Consider the following 17,909-nt stretch of genomic DNA (forward strand, 5'->3'; position numbering starts at 1 on the left):
CACAAGCCTCCTATGCCTGAAGAGCTGGTTTCCAATCCAGTTAATGCAATAACAGCTTCTTCCAAGCCATTGAAAACATGCACTTTGCTAGGTCCACCACCTGTTGCGCTTGCTTGTGCCTTCGGCCGCGCTTAGGGATTATAACCCTTGTAAAAGATATACAACATTTCTTGTGTATATCACTCTGGCTACGCCATCCACAGTATTTTTGCTCAGACCGAATGTGATAAATTGAGTAGCGCCATTATGAATTTCCTCACTCAATCTTATAACTCGCCGTTTTCAATGTGTTCAGCACTTTAGTTTGTAATTCGTAAATATGGGTCACCCAGTTTTTAGCCCTCCAATTGTCATTTAAATTTGCGCTTGTTCATTCCATATTTGTCATTTGCTGAAGTAAGAGGGCGAAAAAACTGCGGTGAGTAAACCTTTCATTATTTAATGTATTTGTCGATTATTGTTGCCTATTAATTGTTCATTTATAGAAATAAATGCTTCCGCTACCATTTGTAAATGTTCGTAAATGTTTTTAATCGCCATCGAAGTGGAAACATTAAATTTGCAAGCCCTCGGACAAATGACATCTTTATTTCGCAGTTTTCACAAATTCTGCGAATTTGCCGCCATTTTGTGATTGCCACTCATTGGAATATTGTCTGCCTAACTGTTGAAGTCCGCCATGGCCTGTGATTTACAGTTTTTTTCTTGTGCTGTAAAAGGGAAGTAATTTTGAAGTGTGCCGCGAATGGAACGCACGCCACCTCGCCGGAGCGCTAGAAACATGCAATCATCAATAAATGAAACCGCCGTCACGTCAAGAATTGTGCCCGCTCCAGGGAATCGATCTGCAACCGCCACCACGTTGTCGGGAACTGTGAATGCTGCAATGAATAGACCTGCAACCGTCACCACGTTGTCGGGAACTGTGCCTGCTGCAGGGAACAGATCTGCAACCGCCATCAAACCACAAAGTACGACCCTTACAACCATGAGCAGCCCAGCCGCCTTTATTGTTACGCCGTCACCACTCCAGCCATCAACACCACAGGTAAGTCTCTCTCATACTTTGCATATACCCTCTGCCACCACCACGAATGCACCGAGCATAGAGTTGCTGAACAACCCTACAGACGATTCTGGACTGCCTAACTTCGGCCAACAACAAACGTACCCTGCCCAACCTGTACCTGAGCCCCAAGTGGAGTCAAATGCCAGCTCCACGCACAATAATGGTACCGTCGGGAAATCAACCGTCATTCCCACCGTCGCTTCTGCTGAAGCCGTTGTCGCCAATCCAGAGTCAGTCTTCCCCGCAACAGTGTATGCCAGTGCGCCATCGCAGTCCTCAGAGAGCATGCTTGTCTGTATGCAAAATCAAATCGCCATTTTACAGCGCCAACTTAAAGAAACAGAAGTTAGGTTAGCTAAATCAGAATTGGAGAAAGATAGGAATTTGTCAGATAGGCCAAATAACGTTTTTTCGGTCACTACAGTTACACCGGTCGAAAGTGGCGCCGTGCCAACAACAATTTCAAATCAAGCACATACTGCCGCACACATGCAGCAGCATGACAGCAACATGCTTTTCAATGCATCACAAGAAAATATGCCTACGCAACCGGTGTATATACACCCAACAACATTTGCTTCAACAAGTTTAAATAATACATATACCAACTCGCTTACATCTAGTTCGGTTGATTCCGCTATACAGCGGCAAAGAGCGGCGAACAACCAATTAAATATTTTCGGTTCCACAATTCCACACAAAAAACTTATCGACCTTCCGGAGTTTTCTGGTCAACCGGAAGACTGGCCAATTTTTTATACAGCGTACGTCGAGTCGACTGCGGCATATAGTTACACGAATTTTGAAAATAATCAACGCCTTTATAAGTGCCTTAGGGGTGAAGCTCGGGATGTGGTAAAATCCCTTTTGATTCACCCAAATAATGTTAATGCTGCCGTTGAACATTTGCGCGCACGTTTCGGTCGTCCTGAAACTCTGATCCGTAGCCAGTTGAAGCAAATCCGAGAAATTCCTCCGATTTCGGAAAATAATGTAGGCAAACTTGTGCAATTTGCTACAACAACAAAAAATCTTGCTATATTTTTAAAATCAATCAATGGTGGGCACCATTTAGCTAATCCAACGCTTTTGGAGGAGTTGGTAGGGAAGTTGCCTATGAGCAAAAAGTTTGAATGGGCCAGACGTGCAGCAACCCTTTCACCGTATCCAAATATAGAACACTTTAGTGACTGGCTGTCAGAAATTGCCGCTTTAGTTTCCGTTGTACTAGACCATGAACAGCGAGAATATCGACGTCGACCAGTTTTTCATGTAGCTGAGATTCAACGTGACAACTCCACAAGTTCCATGAAGTGCCCCGTATGTAGTGCCAAGCATAGAGCTTTCGAGTGTAAGCGACTTTTAGACGCCAACGTAGCAGATCGGTGGTCTATGGTTAAGCGACACCGACTCTGTTTTAGTTGCTTAAACTGTGGCCATTCTACTCGAGATTGCCACAGAAGAAAGACATGTGCAATAAATGGCTGTGGTAAAAAACACAACAAACTTTTACATGAACAACGAATTGTAAGGTCAAGAGATACAGGTGGGCCCACGACAAATAGTACAACTCAGACTTCCATCCCCACAAATGAGGCAGTTTTAAATTGCAAAGCCAACAACCATCCCAACAATAAATTACTTTTTAGAGTTTTGCCTGTGACCCTTCATGGGCCATCTAAAAGTATAGATACCTACGCATTACTGGATGAGGGATCGTCAGTGACAATGGTCGACAAAGAAATACTGGAAGTGTTAGGCGTCAGTGGTCAACGTAAGCAGCTGGACATACAGTGGTTTGGAGGTAGAGCAATCCAGGAACCCACAATTGTAGTTGATCTTTATGTAAATGGGCGCGGGTTGGGGAAAAAGCATAAGTTACGTAATGTTTACGGGGTAAGCAATCTCAATCTACCTACGCAAACCTTGTTAGTAAAAAGATTTGGTTAATCTAAAGAGTAGCGATAAATTTAATCATTTGTTGTACTACGACGTTACGCCGAAGCTCCTTATAGGTTTAGATCACTGCCACCTTGGGTTGCCTACTAAGACCATGGGCATTGGAGGACATGGTCCGTATGCAGCTAATACCGAGCTTGGTTGGGTCATCTTTGGGCCTTCCAATAGAGCATCCAATCCAAATGCTACGTGTCTGATGGTGTGTTCGCCGAAGGAGTCGGAACTTCACGATATGGTAGCTGACTATTTTGAAACGGAAAACTTTGGTGTGAAAGCTGTATCCCCGATACCAAGTGCTGAGGACATACGTGCCAAGGAAATCTTGGAAGCTACTACTCAACAGATCAACGGAAGGTTTCAAGTAGGTCTGCTGTGGAAAACAGATGACATTGTGTTGCCGGAAAGTTACACGATGGCCTTGAAGAGATTGTGTGGCATTGAGCGCAAGATGAAACGTAATGCAGAGTTTGCCACAGCATACAAAGAGATAATCGAAAGTTATCTTAGAAAGGGGTACGCCCGCAAACTGCTTGCTGAAGAAGCCACTACGTACCATCCGAGGAACTGGTACCTGCCACATTTTGCAGTCCTCAATCCTAATAAACCGACGAAACTGCGTCTCGTTTTTGACGCGGCAGCTTTTTCGAATGGAACGTCACTCAACTCAAACCTGTTGAAAGGACCACAGGATTACCGCCCGCTCCCCGCAATACTGTTCCATTTTCGCGAAGGCCCAGTGGCAGTATGTGGCGATGTCATGGAAATGTTCCATCAAGTCGTAGTTCAACCAAATGATCGATGCGCTCAGCGATTTCTATGGCGTGGAGGAGACGATACAAAGCCGCCAGATGTTTTTGAAATGGTTTCGATGACCTTTGGAGCAGCTTGTTCACCATGTGCAGCTCATTATGTGAAGACGATGAACGCCTTGCAACATCGTAACGCAGATAATTTGCGAGCAGTGAAGGCTATACTGGAATATCATTACGTGGATGATTTTGTCGACAGTTTCGAGTCTGTAGCTGAAGCTATTAAAGTCACTAAGCAGGTGTGCGACATCCATAAACATGCTGGGTTTACCCTACGTCACTTCGCCTCGAATTCGCCTGATGTCTCAAAGTCACTGGGATGCGATGAAGTTGCACTGAACATCCAACGAAAAGAAAGCTTTTCACCTGAAAAAGTTTTGGGGATGTATTGGCGACCCAGCAGTGACGATTTCAACTTCGAGGTAAAGTTCAACTATACTGACAAGACTGTCTTGGATGGATTGAGAAGCCCAACAAAACGAGAACTTCTTAGTATTGTTATGTCGATATTTGACCCCATAGGGTTTTTGTGCCACTTCACGATCGTGGCGAAGTTGATACTAAGAGAAGTTTGGAGTTATCGGGTCAGATGGGATGAGGATATTCCGGTTGAAGTCAACTCAGCATGGGAGAGGTTCCGAAAGCAAATTCCCAACGTGACACAATGCCACATTCCGCGCCCTTATTTCGACAATAAAACTATAAAGCAATTGCAACTGCACATATTTGTTGACGCAAGTGAGCACGCATTCGCAGCGGTAGGCTATTGGAGGTACACAACAGATTGTGGCAAGATAGGTATGTCGTTTGTAAGCGCTAAGACTAAAACTGCTCCATTGAAGCCTCTAACGATTCCGCGTCTTGAACTTCAAGCAGCTGTTCTGGGTGTGAGGTTAAAGAAAATTATCTTTCAGGAACATTCGTTAAAAATAAATGAGTTTTTTCTATGGAGCGATTCAAGCACCGTCCTACATTGGATAAATAGCGAGCACCGCAGATACAAGCCCTTTGTCGCGCACAGGGTTGCAGAGATTCTTGACGAATCTAAGCCGAGCAATTGGAGATGGGTGCCCACGGCCGACAATGCAGCTGACGAAGCTACGCGTACCAAGGGCCCGATAGACTTCTCCTCATCGTCGCGCTGGTTCAGTGGGCCAACATTTCTTAAAGACATACGAGAGCATTGGCCTGTTTTTGTCTCCGCCACAAAAGTAAAGACTGTAGGTAACGATGACGAGGAGATCAAACCGAAATTTGCGTTAATGGTTGCGCGTAACACTCTAATCGACTTTAATCGTTTTTCATCGTTTACCAAGCTTAGACGTACTATCGCTTATATCCTTAGATTTATTTCGAGATGCAGAAAGCAGAAGCGAAGCCAGCAAACATATGGACTAACAGCAGAAGAGATTGAAAAGGCACAAATAACCTTAAGTCGTTTGGTTCAAAGGGAAACGTATGCCGTCGAGTTACACAGCATTGCCTTGAACCAACCAGTTTCGCGGGACAGTGAATTACATCAACTAAGTCCCTATGTTGATGAAGATGGAGTGCTAAGGGTCTACGGGAGAATTGATGCTGCCACTTGGCTTCCGCGTTACGTCAAACGCCCAATTATCCTGCCACCAGGTCATGAAGTTACGAAGTTGATAGTCGCTTTCAAACACAATAAGATGTTTCATCAAAACACAGAGGCAACCATCGCCGAAATTCGCCGCACATTCTGGATCCCACGACTTCGTCAAGTTCTGCGTTCCGTCGTCACTAATTGTGTCGTGTGCAAAGTATCGAAAGCAAAACCAGTTGCACCGTTAATGGGATCACTACCGCAGGACCGTCTAACGCCATTTGTCCGACCGTTTACGTTTACTGGCCTCAATTATTTCGGGCCGATCAACGTTGCGATAGGTCGTCGAACGGAGAAGCGATGGGTTGCCCTATTTACCTGCCTCACGGTGCGGGCCATCCATTTGGAATTGGCACAGGATCTCTCGACTGACGCTTGTATACTATGTATACGCAACTTTATCAACAGACGAGGAGTACCCGCACGTTTGCGTTCTGACAACGGAACAAACTTTATAGGAGCAGACAAGGAGGCTAAGAAGTTCACGGAAGTCTTTGATTGCGAGAAGATCCAGGACGAGCTGTCGTCGAGGGGAGTTCAGTGGATATTCAACTGGCCGAGTAATCCGTCAGAAGGTGGAGCGTGGGAACGAATGGTGCAGTGTGTCAAACGAGCCCTGTGGCATACTCTGAAAGAAGAATCTCCGAGAGAGCATACGCTGATAAGCGTGCTAATCGAGGTCGAGAACGTTGTTAATTCCAGGCCACTAACCCACGTTCCAGTAAGCAGCGAAGAGGAAGAACCATTGACGCCAAATCATCTTTTGTTGGGCTCGGAGAACACGGCTAACACTCCGAGCGTTGAGGATCCTATCAAGAAATTGTGCACTCTGCGTAAACAGTGGAGGATATCACGTCAATACCGAGATCGTTTCTGGAAACGCTGGATAGCAGAATATCTGCCAACGTTGACGCGAAGGGTTAAGTGGTGCCGCAGAGCAAGGGCATTACAGGTCGGCGATTTAGTACTAATTTGTGAGGCGAGCACACCAAGAAGGGGTTGGTGCCGTGGCAGAGTGGTGCAAGTATACAGGGGGACTGATGGTGAGGTTCGTCGTGCTGACGTTCGCACTTGCGGTGGTATGTTACGACGTCCTGTATCCAAATTGGCCATCCTGGACGTGGCGGATGAATAATGGTGGAACGAAGCGTTCCACGGGGTGGGGGATGTGATAAATTGAGTAGCGCCATTATGAATTTCCTCACTCAATCTTATAACTCGCCGTTTTCAATGTGTTCAGCACTTTAGTTTGTAATTCGTAAATATGGGTCACCCAGTTTTTAGCCCTCCAATTGTCATTTAAATTTGCGCTTGTTCATTCCATATTTGTCATTTGCTGAAGTAAGAGGGCGAAAAAACTGCGGTGAGTAAACCTTTCATTATTTAATGTATTTGTCGATTATTGTTGCCTATTAATTGTTCATTTATAGAAATAAATGCTTCCGCTACCATTTGTAAATGTTCGTAAATGTTTTTAATCGCCATCGAAGTGGAAACATTAAATTTGCAAGCCCTCGGACAAATAACACCGAAATTTGCAAAAAAGTGCATAGGGCAACCCAGTGATGGAAAAGTAGGCACAATAGAGCAAAGAATGCAAATCTATAAGAAGAGACAACACGTTATAATTGCAGCGAGTGTGAACATCAGGAGCGTGCCTTCTCTTTTCATCCAACCACAAAACGCATTTGGGCAAAAGAGAAAGCACGCTCCTGATGTTCCCACTCGTTACAATTCTAACGTGTTGTCTCTTCTTATAGATTTACGTTCTTCGAATAGTGCCATTTTTGACACTTTCATTCACAAGGGCACTTTTGGCACAATCATAAATTACAGAAATTTAGCCAGTTTATATAAAAACAATCATATATTGTTGATAGACTGGAAAAGTTAAAATTAAAATCACTTAAAAATTAGAACAAGTAATTTTCAAACAAAAAACAAAACCGACTTCAATTCTCATATAAAAATTTGAGATTATCGTTAATTCATTCATGATCCAATTATCGGATTTAAACCAAATTAGTATGGGACCACCTGTGAGTTAACACTTTTCCTTTAAAAAATTAGAATTATAGAAATACACACCATTTTACTATGATTTTACTCTAATAATTCAATGAAGTACATTAAAAATACTATTTATAAAAATACATATGTGGTTCTTAAAAAGCCTTAAAAAAGCCATTTCAATTTTGTGGCACTTTCAGCTCCTTTTCTTTTGCAGAGCATTAGGCACATTTTGAAATTTTGGAATTCCATCTCTGGGGCAAATCGAATTTATTTAAAAGCTACCCTGCCAGCCAAGTGAAATATCTGGTGAAACCGCGGGTTTCAGTCACTTCAAAACTGGTGACAAACTGGTGACATTTGTATGGGCGGTGTGCAGATTGTCACCACTTTCCCCCTGTACGTGTGAGCCTTGCATCACTGTCGCACTCATTCAGATAATTCGTAAGGAAAACATATAGCTGCACTTGTCTAGCATTGCCCCCTTCTGGCGGCTCAGGGTTGCATTCTCTTCACAGCGAATTCAAAATAACCATGGAAACTTTAAATACAAAATCCTAAAATGTTTTGATTTTTATTTTGCAACATTTTTTTTTTAAATGCATAATATTATGAATAAAACTTGTAATTAACAGTAATAAATATATTTTTACATACATACATATGCGCTGGCTTAATTTCTTATTATTAGTATTACTCATTTGCACATACATGGAAAATTTCTATAAGAAAGTTAAGCGAATTTAATAATATTATAATCAAAAGAAAGGTAATCGATTTATCTTTCTTTTCATATATATTAAAAGTTGCAAATCATTTATAATGGTTCACAAAAATTCAGTTTCATTACAACTTTGCAAAATTTGATTGCGTTTTTTCGACTTATATATAGACGGTTACAAAAGTTGCAAAATTTCTTTAAAGAAGTTAAGTGATTTTAACAATATTATAATCATAAGAAAGGTAATCGATTTACCTTTCTTTTGATATATATTAAAAGTTGCAAATCATTTATACTGGTTCACAAAACTTCAGTTTTATTACAACTTTGCAAAATTTGATTGCGTTTTTTCGACTTATATATAGACGGTTTCAAAAGTTGCAAAATTTCTATAAAAAAGTTAAGCGATTTTAACAATATTATAATCAAAAGAAAGGTAATCGGTTTAACTTTCTTTTGATATATATTAACAGTTGCAAATCATTTACACTAGTTCACAAAAAATCTGTTTTGTTACAACTTTGCAAAATTTTACCACTTTTCCACTGCTTATATATAGCTGTTTACAAAAGTTGCAAAGTTTTTATGAAAACGTAAAGCAATTTTAACGGTGTTATAATCAAAAGAAAGGTAATCGGTTTACCTTTCTTTTGATATATATTAACAGTTGCAAATCATTTATGGTGGTTCAGAAAAATTAAGTTTTCTTACAACTTTGCAAAATTTGACAAGTTGGACCTACACTTTGAAGGTGCTCCTGGCGTTGAAGGTGCTGAGGGCGGAAGGTACTCATGGTGCTCCTGGCGATGAAGGAGCTGAGGGTAGAAGGTACTGGTGGTGCTCCTGGCGATGAAGAAGCTGAGGGCAGAAGGTTCTAATGGTGCTCCTGGCGATGAAGATGCAAGCGTTGAAGGTGCTGATAGTGAATCCCAAATCTGTAAACAAGCAAAAATATCAATTAAAATTTATAAACATATAAAAAGTCTCAATACATACCTTAAGAATGTGACTAAGTCGCTGCTGTTTTGCAATCTAAAAGAAGAAATTACATTATAATTAAATAAAATTGTTAAATACGTATCCTTACCTTCAAAATTTTCGCAAAGTGACATTTCTTCACAGTATGTATACTGTCATCAAAACTCCGATGTTTCTAACTTGCTCGCTCTAACGCATAGAATTCTTGTTAGAGTACGAATTCTTATCGGGTATGTAGCTCTAACAAAGGGACATTTTTTGACAGTTCGAACAAAAAATTTGTAAGTGTGTTGGTGAGATGACTAAAAAGTTGTGAATGTGTTTGTAAATCGTTTGAATTTTAGGGGAAAGTGGTGGCCGTGGCTGGCAGGGTAGTGGTCAGATATTTGTAACATTTATTTTAAATAAAATTTTAATTCTTTGATTACACGTGTATCTTAAAGTTTTTGGATTCGGGGTCTGCGTTTGGACACAACAACCGAAAATCATTGTACAAATAACTAAACTGGANTGTCTAGCATTGCCCCCTTCTGGCGGCTCAGGGTTGCATTCTCTTCACAGCGAATTCAAAATAACCATGGAAACTTTAAATACAAAATCCTAAAATGTTTTGATTTTTATTTTGCAACATTTTTTTTTTAAATGCATAATATTATGAATAAAACTTGTAATTAACAGTAATAAATATATTTTTACATACATACATATGCGCTGGCTTAATTTCTTATTATTAGTATTACTCATTTGCACATACATGGAAAATTTCTATAAGAAAGTTAAGCGAATTTAATAATATTATAATCAAAAGAAAGGTAATCGATTTATCTTTCTTTTCATATATATTAAAAGTTGCAAATCATTTATAATGGTTCACAAAAATTCAGTTTCATTACAACTTTGCAAAATTTGATTGCGTTTTTTCGACTTATATATAGACGGTTACAAAAGTTGCAAAATTTCTTTAAAGAAGTTAAGTGATTTTAACAATATTATAATCATAAGAAAGGTAATCGATTTACCTTTCTTTTGATATATATTAAAAGTTGCAAATCATTTATACTGGTTCACAAAACTTCAGTTTTATTACAACTTTGCAAAATTTGATTGCGTTTTTTCGACTTATATATAGACGGTTTCAAAAGTTGCAAAATTTCTATAAAAAAAGTTAAGCGATTTTAACAATATTATAATCAGAAGAAAGGTAATCAGTTTACCTTTCTTTTAATATATATTAACAGTTGCAAATCATTTACACTAGTCACAAAAAATCTGTTTTGTTACAACTTTGCAAAATTTTACCACTTTTCCACTGCTTATATATAGCTGTTTACAAAAGTTGCAAAGTTTTTATGAAAACATAAAGCCATTTTAACGGTGTTATAATCTAAAGAAAGGTAGTCGGTTTAGCTTTCTTTTGATATATATTAACAGTTGCAAATCATTTATGGTGGTTCAGAAAAATTAAGTTTTCTTACAACTTTGCAAAATTTGACAAGTTGGACCTACACTTTGAAGGTGCTCCTGGCGTTGAAGGTGCTGAGGGCGGAAGGTTCTAATGGTGCTCCTGGCGATGAAGATGCAAGCGTTGAAGGTGCTGATAGTGAATCCCAAATCTGTACACAAGCAAAAATATCAATTAAAATTTATAAACATATAAAAAGTCTCAATACATACCTTAAGAATGAGACTAAGTCGCTGCTGTTTTGCATTCTAAAAGAAGAAATTACATTATAATTAAATAAAATTGTTAAATACGTATTCTTACCTTCAAAATTTTCGTAGTGACATTTCTTCACAGTATGTATACTGTCATCAAAACTCCGATGTTTCTAACTTGCTCGCTCTAACGCATAGAATTCTTGTTAGAGTACGAATTCTTATCGGGTATGTAGCTCTAACAAAGGGACATTTTTTGACAGTTCGAACAAAAAATTTGTAAGTGTGTTGGTGAGATGACTAAAAAGTTGTGAATGTGTTTGTAAATCGTTTGAATTTTAGGGGAAAGTGGTGGCCGTGGCTGGCAGGGTAGTGGTCAGATATTTGTAACATTTATTTTAAATAAAATTTTAATTCTTTGATTACACGTGTATCTTAAAGTTTTTGGATTCGGGGTCTGCGTTTGGACACAACAACCGAAAATCATTGTACAAATAACTAAACTGGACCCAAGTTTCTCTATAAGGGGCAACAAATATTCTTTTCGCTCGTTTATATAAAGCAGTGGATAAAAATATACGTATGTATATGCGAAAGACAAAATTATCTGTTTAAATGAACACCACTAATATTTCTTGCAAACACACATCAATTTACATCTTTTATTTCACCTCCGACACAGAATTGTTTTCGTACAAAATTACGTAGAAAAGCTTACGAACGACGTTTTGAGGCATGCCATTGTTACGAATTTCGAGAGTTGGACAATACGATTCGGATTGCAGTATACTATTTCTACGATTCGTAGCAAAATCCGAATACGAAAGAGTTGCAGAGTAGGGGTGTTGAGCTAAGTTTAAACTGGCACTGAAAAGCTGGCCCTTAGTAGTTTTATTTGGGGTTCCATAAAATGAAAAGTAATAGTAAGGGTTTCATCATCTTCAAAGTCTGGGAGGAGAAATTTGCTGATTAAAGTTGAAACTAGTAAAGAACGTAAATCTTTGCATCTACGCTCTTTGCATCTAGACGGCCGTCGCAATTTAACACACGGCACTTCATTGTATTAGTTTTTACGCAGTCTCCACCTCAAAAATCACTCACAAATTGCAAATTAACACAATTCAAACTGATTTTTCACTTATAATTCAAATTTCTTCTTCGCGGATTTGTAAACAAAGGTTTATTTACAAGTTACCACAACTGTCAAAATCGGCAAAACCAAAATAGCGGTACCACTGACGGCGCCACCTTTGTTCGCTGCACCGTGCGCCTATACAGGGGCTAGCTGCGTTTCAGTGATCGCCGATCGCGATTTCATTTATTGTTTTACATTATTTGGATAATGAAAAGTTACGCAAATTCAACATCGATGTGATGCTGATAGAAATTNAGACTAAGTCGCTGCTGTTTTGCATTCTAAAAGAAGAAATTACATTATAATTAAATAAAATTGTTAAATACGTATTCTTACCTTCAAAATTTTCGTAGTGACATTTCTTCACAGTATGTATACTGTAATCAAAACTCTGATGTTTCTAACTTGCTCGCTCTAACGCATAGAATTTTTGTTAGAGTACGAATTCTTATCGGGTATGTAGCTCTAACAAAGGGACATTTTTTGACAGTTCGAACAAAAAATTTGTAAGTGTGTTGGTGAGATGACTAAAAAGTTGTGAATGTGTTTGTAAATCGTTTGAATTTTAGGGGAAAGTGGTGGCCGTGGCTGGCAGGGTAGTGGTCAGATATTTGTAACATTTATTTTAAATAAAATTTTAATTCTTTGATTACACGTGTATCTTAAAGTTTTTGGATTCGGGGTCTGCGTTTGGACACAACAACCGAAAATCATTGTACAAATAACTAAACTGGACCCAAGTTTCTCTATAAGGGGCAACAAATATTCTTTTCGCTCGTTTATATAAAGCAGTGGATAAAAATATACGTATGTATATGCGAAAGACAAAATTATCTGTTTAAATGAACACCACTAATATTTCTTGCAAACACACATCAATTTACATCTTTTATTTCACCTCCGACACAGAATTGTTTTCGTACAAAATTACGTAGAAAAGCTTACGAACGACGTTTTGAGGCATGCCATTGTTACGAATTTCGAGAGTTGGACAATACGATTCGGATTGCAGTATACTATTTCTACGATTCGTAGCAAAATCCGAATACGAAAGAGTTGCAGAGTAGGGGTGTTGAGCTAAGTTTAAACTGGCACTGAAAAGCTGGCCCTTAGTAGTTTTATTTGGGGTTCCATAAAATGAAAAGTAATAGTAAGGGTTTCATCATCTTCAAAGTCTGGGAGGAGAAATTTGCTGATTAAAGTTGAAACTAGTAAAGAACGTAAATCTTTGCATCTACGCTCTTTGCATCTAGACGGCCGTCGCAATTTAACACACGGCACTTCATTGTATTAGTTTTTACGCAGTCTCCACCTCAAAAATCACTCACAAATTGCAAATTAACACAATTCAAACTGATTTTTCACTTATAATTCAAATTTCTTCTTCGCGGATTTGTAAACAAAGGTTTATTTACAAGTTACCACAACTGTCAAAATCGGCAAAACCAAAATAGCGGTACCACTGACGGCGCCTCCTTTGTTCGCTGCACCGTGCGCCTATACAGGGGCTAGCTGCGTTTCAGTGATCGCCGATCGCGATTTCATTTATTGTTTTACATTATTTGGATAATGAAAAGTTACGCAAATTCAACATCGATGTGATGCTGATAGAAATTTGAATCAATTTGTGATCAACTCTGTTTGTTTTGTTTCCTATCTATGTGAGGAAATTTTAATTGACAGCACCGACAAATGAATATATACACAAATAAATGTTCGGTTATGGTTAAAACAACTCAAGTTTTTATATTGAATTTTCGGTTTAAAATTTATTTTTTGCTATTCAGTGGGGTTTTTCGTACATTATCTTCTGCGTGAGAATTGATCGTAATACATACGGATCTGAATAAGCGACTGGAACACGGCTGTTAGTCAAAAGCATACGATTTCGAACTCGCGTAAATGTACATTTGCCAACTGCGATAGCATGAACGCTCTTCGAAAACATATGTTCGAAAGTGCTAAATGTTGCATTTTAAATGCAGCAAAAACGCTGCATTAGGCTTTCGGCACATTGGTCGTCCAATCATAGTTACTTCATCGTCACAATCATGATGCCGCGATTACATGACGATTACATTTTCACACACTCAGTCGTGATATTTCAATTCATTTGGCGTCTAAAAATTTACTTGGAGCAGGTATTTCTGGTTGATATTTTCGCGAAATATTTACAAAAACCTGCAATTTTTAAAATATGGACTTTGCTGCAACAATTCTAGACATAATTTTTCAGTAATATGTCTTCTTTTCTTTTCCTTAAATGTATTTTGTGCATGCACACAGAGACTTTTTACAATTTCGTCATGTTTCATAGTTAAAACGCTCACCTTTATTGAATTTTATTGCAATTATCCACTTTTTAATAATTTTGACAGATTTTATGCCAAAGACACTAATTTTTATGCAATTTTAAAGCAAATATTAACTTTTTCACAAATTTTTCCCCATAAAATGTAAACAAACAATGCGTGCACAACGATTAGCAAACGACAGTGCCGTACTTATCCGTTTCTGCATCTTCTACGATTTGCCGATAACTAGCCGGTAACGACAATAATAGTCATTTTTATTATGCAAATTCTTCTATAAATCATGTCGTTGTGTTAAATTATTCCTTACCTTACGTGTACACACGTTGTCACAAGCGGAATTTAAGAAAATTGCAGTAAAAAGCCACCACCAAATTGTAAACAACGAACAAATGTAAACAAACGGCTAATGTCAAAGTCGCCCAACTTTTTCCTAAATGCGATTATAACGGGCTACTAAGAAGAAGGCGTGATCTTGTTTTTTTGGTTCATGCAGGTCTCCTTTGAAATGTATGTGCTCAGCCCAAATTTCAGGGCGAGACTATGATTGGACGACAAGTGAGCAGATAGCCTTAGATTTTGCATTTCATCAACCACTTTTTCAACAAAAACTTAAGTGCAACTTAAGTTCACCTTAAGTCGAGAATATTGGCATCATAAGTTCTACTTTTATTTGGGAAAATTTTAGTTTGGCATCCCCGCGTACAAAAAAAAAGGTGGTTATAGGGGGGTAGGGGGCGTTCTCCTGATTCCAAATATATATACTTTTAGCCGCAGCAGACTTATAGTTTTTAAGTTATTTGTTGTTAAAGTTAGTAAATTGAACTAACCTCTCGGCGCTATTTCACACAACATACACTTTATTTATGAACACACTTCGGTAAAATAGTTGCATTAAAAGCCCGCACAATGAAATGTAAACATATTTTTTAAATTTATGATGTATTTTTACTAAATTAAGTAAGTTTTAACAATTATCACGCACTTATANATTTTCCAACAGTGCAAATAAATACTGTGAAGATCGAAATAAAATAATTGTGAAAAATTGAGAGTTTTTAAAAAGTATATTTAAATGATGGAGTAGCAACAAAGACAGTAAATGGAAGTATTCGGAAGTATTAAATATTAGTTGTGATCCCGTATGAGTTCGAACTTACCATTTTTCAAACGGACAGCTGTAGTGTGCTTGACAACCAAATTGTAAACAAATGAAAAGTGCACTTTGCTAGTGCATGTTATAAAATATTTAATTACTTGTTGTTTATTTCCGTGGGTGAGCTGAGTGTGTTTACTTACAAAGCAAGCAAAATTTGGATATTAATAATAATGTCAGAAAATAAGAGTGGAATTAATTTCGGTTCAAATGAAATTGATTTGCTGGTGTGCCTCTTCGTATTCCGAATCACTATCATCTTCCCAACTCAAATCAAAATCCATTTTCTACAAATTGTAAACAAATGAAAAGTGAAGCGAATCCGTGCGACGGTTTTCGAGATATATCGATTTGAAATAGCGCTACATTTGACTTTTGACCTTTAATAACTGCCTTAGTTGTTGTTTCGTTGTTTCTGCCCCAAAAAAAGTATACTGTTGTATTTGTCTCAAAACCTCTATCAACGCTGTTACCAATTTTTTTTTTTTAGTTTTTGCAATGTTCGGATTCTTAACTTATAGCCAAAAATCTATGGCTGGCAACCACGGGGACCCGTTCCTGAAATAAATTTAAATCATAAAATACAAGTAAAACAATTTGAATACTAAGGCTATCTGCACACTTGTCGTCCACTCATATACAATGTTCTGACCGGCAACGAAAACACCTTGAAAACGAGTTTTGGGATTGTGGGTTGAAGGCTGTTCACACCGACTGTTGGTATTTTCGTTGACATTTCTTACATCCTTAGTTTACAGGTTTGCTGCACAAATACAAAACCAAAATACTTTTCCTTCAATTTCTTTTAATTAACAAACTTTTACTTCCATGCTTATTTTATTTTGGTCAGCCAATTAACAATAAATCCGAAATGGCGTATTAAAGATGATAAAATATGACTTCCACTTCGATAAATAATCGAAAAAAAAACTAGTACAGACACCGATTGGAATGAGTGGAACGTGAGTTTTCAAGTGGTTTTCAGCGAAAACTTGTTTTCGTTTGACAGATTTTACATGGACGAAAACACAAATTTTAGGTCGAAAACCAGTTTTAGCAACGAAAACATGTTTTCGATGTCGGTAATAACATGGTAATAGTTTCGTTATCGTCTCGCCCTGAATTTTGAGCCGAGCACATGAATTTCAAAGGAGATCTGCACACTTGTCATCGGCTAGATATCGGCAAATCGTAGAAGATGAACAAACGGATAACTACGGCCCTGTCGTTTGCTTATCGTTGTGCACGTATTGTTTCTTTACATTTTGTGGGGAAAAATTTGTGATGAAGTTAATATTTGCACTAAAGTTGTATACAAATTAGTATTTCCTGCATAAAATGTGTGGAAATTATTAAAAAGTGGATAATTGCATTAAAATTCAATAAATGTGAGCGTTTTAACTATAAAATATGACGAAATTGTAAAAAGTCTATGTGTGCATGCACAAAACACATTTCAGGAAAAGAAGACATATTACTGAGAAATGATGTCTAGAATTGGTGCAGCGCAGTCTATATTTTAAAAATTGCAGGTTTTTGTAAATATTTCGTAAAAATATCAACCAGAAAAACAGAAAATACCTGCCCCAAGTGAATTGTTAGACGCCAAATGAATTGAAATATCACGACCGAGTGTGCCAAACCGTCGTCGTCATGTAATCGTTGCATCATTATTGCAACGATGAAGTAACTATGATTGGACGACCAATGTGCAGAAAGCCTTAGTTACTTTCGCACACTCGGTCGTGATATTTCAATTCATTTGGCGTCTAAAAATTGACTTGGAGAAGATATTTTGTTTTTCTGGTTGATATTTTTGCGAAATATTTACAAAAACCTGCAATTTTTAAAATATGGACTTTGCTGCAACAATTCTAGACATAATTTTTCAGTAATATCTCTTCTTTTCTTCTCCCGAAATGTGTTTTGTGCATGCACACAGAGCCTTTTTATAATTGCGTCATGTTTTATAGTTAAAACGCCCACATTTATTGAATTTTATTGCAATTATCCACTTTTTAATAATTTCGACAGATTTTATGCCAAAGACACTATTTTGTATGCAATTTTAATGCAAATATTAACTTTTTCACTAATTTTTCCCCATGAAATCTAAACAAACGATGCGTACACAACGATTAGCAAACAGGCCGTATTTATCCGTTTCTGCATCTTCTACGATTTGGCGATAACGACAAGTGTGCGGATCTCCTTTGAAATGCATGTGCTCGGCCCAAAAGTTCAGGGCGAGACGATAACGCAACTATGATTAGACGACAAGTGTGCAGATAGCCTAATACTAGGTTCACATATAAGTAGATTATCCTCATTTTCGAGCTTAACTTCCTAATCTGTAATTAGAAAAAGAGATTAGCCATATAAAATTCCTCCCTTATTAATCTGTAATTATAAAATNTCAAAAAAAATAAAAAGACTTCCGCCCCAAGAGGTGGGTATTTTTGAAGAGGTTGGATCTC

The 17,909-nt window shown here is 37.9% G+C and overlaps 1 protein-coding gene across 1 annotated transcript; it reads left to right on the forward strand.

Annotated features, from left to right (window-relative positions):
- Positions 1–781: 781 nt before the first annotated feature.
- On the forward strand, positions 782–6,599 carry LOC108360621 (uncharacterized). Its single transcript, XM_017612987.1, has 3 exons — positions 782–2,420; positions 2,616–2,965; positions 3,027–6,599. Exons 1-3 carry the CDS (start codon positions 782–784, stop codon positions 6,597–6,599), a joined length of 5,562 nt encoding a protein of 1,853 aa, XP_017468476.1.
- Positions 6,600–17,909: the final 11,310 nt, after the last annotated feature.

The sequence above is a fragment of the Rhagoletis zephyria genome, unplaced genomic scaffold (genome assembly GCF_001687245.7).
Source record: "Rhagoletis zephyria isolate East Lansing unplaced genomic scaffold, Rhagoletis_zephyria_1.1 Rzeph_scaffold_00594, whole genome shotgun sequence".
NCBI lineage: Eukaryota > Metazoa > Arthropoda > Insecta > Diptera > Tephritidae > Rhagoletis > Rhagoletis zephyria.

Bases quoted from the DNA above. Each gene is read 5' to 3' on its own strand.
- LOC108360621 (XM_017612987.1), top strand. From the start codon at position 782: ATGCAATCATCAATAAATGAAACCGCCGTCACGTCAAGAATTGTGCCC. The intron at 2,421-2,615 runs GTAAGCGACTTT...CAAGAGATACAG, and splicing joins CAAGCATAGAGCTTTCGAGT to GTGGGCCCACGACAAATAGT. The intron at 2,966-3,026 runs GTAAGCAATCTC...GTTAATCTAAAG, and splicing joins AGTTACGTAATGTTTACGGG to AGTAGCGATAAATTTAATCA.